At 33.7% G+C, this 6,822-nt stretch overlaps 1 protein-coding gene across 1 annotated transcript in view; it reads right to left on the reverse strand.

Moving 5' to 3' along the window:
* FASTKD1 (FAST kinase domains 1) overlaps positions 1–6,822 on the reverse strand; it is a 54,053-nt gene that overhangs the window by 40,621 nt on the left and 6,610 nt on the right. The window contains exon 2 of the mRNA XM_019633300.1: positions 1,425–1,937. Within this exon, the coding sequence (XP_019488845.1) occupies positions 1,425–1,759 (335 nt within the window). The 5' untranslated portion in view covers positions 1,760–1,937. The remainder of the gene's footprint in view (positions 1–1,424; positions 1,938–6,822) is intronic.

The raw sequence follows: 6,822 nt of genomic DNA on the forward strand, positions 1-6,822 counted from the left end.
TATACCTTCACTAACAATACATATTTTACATATATATTTAAGCCACATATACTATATACTGTATGTATAAAAGTCTCTCTTTTAAATCAATTTCAACATCTTTATAACATTAAGGCTATATTATTTTGTCTCCTAAAAGTCAAAGACTTTCGGGATGAGTCATGAAGCAAAATCGAACTACAGTAATACCTCGGTTTGCGGGCATAATTCGTTCCGGAAACAAACTACATGTATTGCAAGACATCGCTCGTTTACCAAGTTAAAATGTATTATGAAGTTGGTGCAAAAGTAATTGCAGTTGTTGCCATTACGAGTAATGGCCAAACCGCTATTACTTTTGCACCAACTTAATAGAAATGTTTGCTCACCTTGCAGAACACTTGCAAACCAAGTTACTCGCAATCCAAGGTTTTACTGTATATCCTATTTTAAAAACCTTGAAAACAAAATTATATTCTACTCTTAAAATCCTTTCCTTATTAAAATATGACTTAGCATAAAAATGCAGCTTTTAGGTAAATCATTACCAAGCAGCATTTCTCCGTCTGTGCCTGCCACACATCAGTCTTGCAGGTGTTCAACATGATGCTTTGTGGTTAAAGAAGTTTGGAAAATGCCCCCACTTAGAGATTCACAATATACTCTGGCATATTAATGGCTCTCAAGAGTCCTGCAATAAAGATGTTTAATTTTGTCTGGTTCAGCATTCTCCAAAATAACATGACCAATGGAAAGCAAACACTGGTATCTTGCCTGTTATCATGACATATTCTCTTCATGTACCTCAGAAAAAAACTTTGGAATCTGAGAAAGACCACCAGAAAACTGGGGAGCCACTCTTTTTTGGTCTAACACCAATCCCCAAAATAAGTAAAGCGTTAACCTCTCTTCTGTATGCTGACGCTCTAAATAAAACAACTGTCTCTCTTCATTGTGCAAGGCTGATATCTATAGCTACTTAAATAGCCCTTGCAGGGTAGATAATCATGTGAGAAAACTGCTGTTTTTCCATCAATGAGACTAAGAAACAGGCTAATTGTAATTTTTAATGTGCTTTTTTCCTTTATATAACTGCTGAATCCTTTATTTAGGGTGTCCAGTTCTTCAGAAGACTGGATTCCCTTGCAAACAATGTAAAATTTATTTTCTTTTTTAATGTTTCTCCGGATTTATTTAGGTATAATTAACAAATATAAATTGTATATATTTAGGTTGTACAATGTGATGTTTGGATATACAAATACCTTGAAAATATTACCACAATCAAAGAATATCCTCTTAAACATCTTGAAAATATTAGCCGACAAGGAAAATTATTTACAGAAAAAAACCCCCACTTTTTCATTTCAAAGAGGTATCTAGAAAGTTAAAATATAGAAATAAACTATAATCATTTCTATAAAATCTAAAGATACATTACTTACTGTTGTGTGATGTACAACACATTCACCAGGGTATCGTCATTCATGAATTCCATTTTACTTGTAGTTAAATTATAAAGAGTAAGAAACTGGGGATGGTCTCTGATACATTCAACACTTTTTAACAAGCTGGTCTTCTGCTTTTGAAACTGCCAAAGTATATTAAATGCACATCCCACTTGCTTTTCTGAAAGCACGGCTTTGTTTTTTTCAATAAAATCAAATACTTGTTCTTCGTCTGTACACTTATCCATCTGGCTAATTAATGGTTCACAACTGAAGGGCCGAAAATGGAACAGTCTCCAAGGAAATGGACAAATAGCTCTTAAGCGAAGCATAGTTGCTAACAGTGTCTAGAAAAACGGCATATTTTCATTTACATCACAAATGTTCTTGGGTAAAGAAAATTGAAAACTATTGGCCAGGTGCCATATGCTGGTATAAAAATAACTGTTTTTCCTTCATATTTTTTGCTTCCATTATGATGACTCCAAATCCCATTCCAATTAGCAGCTTCTGTAAAGAATTGGTTTAACATCGTTATATTTTATTATCAAATTAATTCTAACATTCAAATAAAGTAACAAGTTTTTCTGCATTAACTAGCAATGTTGGTCTTAGTCTGAACCAGATAGATCTGATCCAAAACTAAACATCCAAGAAAAGTGGCTTCTTTCTGCACCCCACTTAAAAAATGATTGTTAGGGAACACAGTCAATAATATCACAGTAACTTTGAACCGTGACAGATGGGTACTAAACTTATCAAGGTGATCACTTCGTAAGGTATAAATGTCAAACACTACGTTTTACACCTGAAAGTAATATAATATTGTATGTCAACTATAATTTTTAAATTGACTTTTTTAAATGCTTGTTACATCTGACATTTACATAAAGTTTTCAAATTTCACCATAAAAGCAGAAGGGAAAAAAAATCCCAAATTCAGAACTGTCTTTTAAAGTAAAAGAGTAAAGCTGTTTGCAATAAATAAATATTAACACCTTCAGAGTTTCTACAAAGAGTAGCCATTAATTCAGAGCCATAATAAAAAAAAATTTTTTTAACGAAATGGTCAGTCTCTGGTATATTTGCTTTCTGGATAATTTCTTGCTCCTTTCTCTTGATGCTTCAAAATAACTCAAACAATTTAGTTACTACTGACTTTAGATAGGTTTCAACCAATAAGCAAGATGACTAAAGGTCCAATCAGAAAATATAAAGAAATCAAGTAATGTAACAAGACATTGTGAGGCAATATATGAATCAAATTATGAAAAATAATTTGTTTAAAAACATATATTATAAATGTTTATATTTCTAGTTGAGAAACAATGGTTTAAAAAGATGGGACTAGGGGCCACCCGTTAGCTCAGTTGGTTAACAACGTTTCCGATTTGATTCCCACATGGGATGGTGGGCTGCGCCCGCAACCCCCCCGCCAAACCCCCAACTAAATTGAAAACGGCAAATGGCCTTGGAGCTGAGCGCCCTCCACAACTACAATAGAACGAAAACAACTACTGGATTTGACGGAGATGTACCCTCCACAACTATATTGGAATAACTTTTGACTTGGAGCTGAAGGGTCCTGGAAAAACACACTATTCCCCTTCCTAATTAGATGGGACTAAAATCATATCTAATACTTCTGCAACGTTTTACGAAAAACTTTTAAAATATATCATCCCATTAAATTCTCTGAACTAATCTGCCAGGTTGATATTATCCTTTCCATTTTACATATAACAAAAAGCTAGGTTCAAAAAGATTTAAAAATNTAACACAGTTGTACTATATTTTTGTCTCTGTGTGTGAAAGACAAATGTAAAATAAATAGACATATAAAATGTCTATTATCTATTGTAGTATATTATTCACACTGAACTTTGCAACATTATAGTTTGTCTCTTTAAGTTTTCTAAAGGATTTAAGAATTTAGGAAGTGCCTGTATACTGTTTATCATGTTTCTACCAGCATTGGTTTGTGACTACTGACAGAGACTAAGAGAAGGGACGCTATGTGGAAGAGCATAGTTGTCTTTCCTGACACCTCAGAATGTCAACTTGTTTGTACTTAGCTCATTAGCAATCTGGCATTCATAAATGTATTTAATTATTTTTGAAGCAATCCATTTTTATTTTTCATTTGTTCTCTGTGAACTACATTAGAGGTAGGGTAAAGAGGCTGGTTTGAATGTTAGTTAGATTGCCTTTAAAAGTAATCTTCAAGATCTGCTATAATTTTAGTTAATTTAATATGATTGCACTTAGAGGTGGAAGTCTTGTATGAGAATTATCACCTGTTTTATTAAACTTAAGCAGATGAAAACTTCTCATCTTTGTTTCTTGGTCCCTCTTACAGTGGATTCTGTTTTTAAAAAGAGAAAGAAAAGGAAGTAAGTAAAGAAACACTTTGTTAATAATAGAACTCAGTAGGCAGGTCTAGGAAAAAGGCTGTTTCAGTTGTGAAATAGGCTGAAAGGATGGTTACTGGTGGGCTCAGAGAATTTACTGACTACAGACATATATTAGCAGTACCCCATGTGAGAAGCAGTACTTACAGGAGGAAAGGCACCAAGTTTTAATAGCAGTCTAGTTCTGCTCATGCCTTCATAAGCATTCATTCTATTTGATAATGTAGTCCTGGGCCAGGCACTGCTTGGTGTTGAAGATACAGAGGCTCTGAGTTCAAGGAGTTTACAGATTAGTTTATGATAAAATAAGATTCAACAAAGGAGAATTATTTAAGCTTCAGAGTCAGGGCTAAATTCCCAAAGTGTACCCTGGCTATGTTGAATCTTTAAGGACACATAGGAATTAGCCACGGGAATGAGAAAGGATAAAGTTCTGCTGATCATCTTAATGGTTTAAAGGATTTATTATCTACTTTTTCGAGATTCAATACTATGCTGACTCCCTCATACTGTGTGAAGCTTCCAAATAATTCTTTGAATGTAATAAAATCACTGCATTATTTCTTGCCTAATTACAAATACCTTGTCCTTTACCATATATTTTAGTTAGTTGCTTATATACTTGTCCCCTCAACCTTCTTGTTCCTTTCGGGTGAATATGGAAATTATTTTATGTATGAACCAATAAGAGTAAACTTTTTACATATAAATTTGTTACCTCTAATATTTCTCATGGAATATATTTGTTGCAGAACTTTATACATCCTAGCATTTAATATTTAAAAATTTATGACATCTACTATTGACATACAAAAATAACTGATATTGTTGATAAACATTTATAACAACATATTGTGATTTTGTCTGCTTAGAAAAAAGGAGAAGAATATACATAAAAATATTAAAAGTTATATCTAAGTGTCAGGATTTTATGCATTTTTGTGTAATCTAACTTTGCAGTGAGCTTATTAACTTTATTTTATTTAAAAGTATTTTCATTATGAATAAAGTAGATGAAATGAAGTATTACCACATACTCAGTTCTGAAGGGGTGGAGCAGGTAAGGTGAGTGCATGAGGTCAAGTAGATAAATAGTAACAGCTAATAGGCAATAATGGAAACTAGGTCAAACTGGAATATATACACCTCATGTAATGGGGGCAGCTACACCTCATGTAATGGGGGCAGCTATGCTGATTTCTGTATGGGAATGAGACACATTGTAATACATGGTGATTTATTTTTTCAAGAAAAATTTATATCGGGGTTTTATAGAAATAGCTGCTACTCATTCAGATTAAGCAAATTTGCAGCAAATGGATCACCTGTATAGATTACTGACTACTATGAGAGCTTTCATTATGTATGATTCTTGGGAAATACATGAATTATTTTACTGAAAATTGCAAAGGCTTGATCCCCCCCCCCCCCCGAACTGTACTTTTGGTATCTCTCTGCAGTTCTCTACTTTTTCTTGGGGGGAAAAATGAATAATTGACCAGATGTTTGTCTTGTGGTTGATTTCAGACATTATTTGAGTAATACCAGAATATCATAATTATAGAGGAGACACTGTCCTATTTCTGATTAGATGAAGTCTGATTTGAGTAACGTTAAAGACATGGTGTTGAGCCATCTTATGTGTCATTATTTTTATTTTATTTTTTTTGGTGTTTGTTAGTTTGTTTGTTTTATTGGGGAACACCATGTTTTTCTGGGATCCATCAGCTCCAAGTCAAGTAGTTGTTTCAATCTAGTTGTGGAGGGNTAGAAGGCAGAAGGCAAAAATATTTGCAAATAATATATCTAATAAGGGGTTAATATCTAGAATATATAAAGAACTTCTACAACTAATAACAAAATTATTTTTAATGAGAAAAGAGCTTGAATAGCCCTTTCTCCAAAGCTATAGGCACATAAAAAAATGCTCAACATCACTATTAAAGAAATTAAAATCAAAATTACATGACACCTCTTCACACCCAATAGGATGGCTATTATCAAAAAGTCAGAAAATAACAAATGTTGGTAAGGATATGGAGAAATCAGAACTCTTGTATATAGCTGGTTGGAATGTAAAATACTGCAGCTACTGTGTAAAACAGTATAGTGGCGCCTCAAAAAATTAAACACAGAATTATCATGTAATCTAGCAACTCTATTTCTGGGAATATACACAAACAAAATGAAAGCAGCAACTTGAACAGACATTTGTACAGCAATGTTCACAGCAGCATTATTTACAATAGCTAAAAGGTGGAAGCAATCTAAGTGTCCAACAATACATGAATCGATAAAAGAAAATGTCATATATACATACAATTATATTCAACCTTAAAGAGGAAGGAAATTCTGACACTGGCTACAACATGGATGAACCTTGAAAACACTATGCTAAGTGAAATAAGCCAGACACACAAAAAAAGCCAATTTGTATGATTCCACTTATATGAGGTACCTACAGTAGTCAAATTCATAGAAACAGAAAGTAGAATAGTGGTTGCCAGGTGTTGGAAGAAAAGAGAAATGTGATTTCTCAATTACATCACATTCCAATATGGTTATCCCTGGTGAGTGGAGGATTTTTCTCCCCACGGTCAGGGATCTAGGCTTCTTCCATAATCCACTAGGGGCTTAAAACCCTCTGGATCCAGCTGACAAAAACAGGGAGAGGACATGGAGAAGGCATAGCACTTCATAAACATACTGGCTGGATGTAATACACATCTTTTTCACATACTTTCCACTGATAAGAAGTATTGACATAGCCTTACTTAGATGCAATGGGACAGCTAGAAAATGTAGTTCTTAGGACAGACATTTCCGAGTGATACCCTTTACCATATAAGTGGGAGCACAAATTTGGGGGCTGTCACTGCAATGTTAATCAAAGACTCTGGCATTTTATAATTGGAGCTGGCAGAGATTCAGATTATTCATATGTGAGGTAACCTCTTGAAGAAGTCAGTCTAAAGAATGAAGCC

This window comes from Hipposideros armiger, unplaced genomic scaffold (assembly GCF_001890085.2).
Source record: "Hipposideros armiger isolate ML-2016 unplaced genomic scaffold, ASM189008v1 scaffold_1283, whole genome shotgun sequence".
Classification (NCBI taxonomy): domain Eukaryota; kingdom Metazoa; phylum Chordata; class Mammalia; order Chiroptera; family Hipposideridae; genus Hipposideros; species Hipposideros armiger.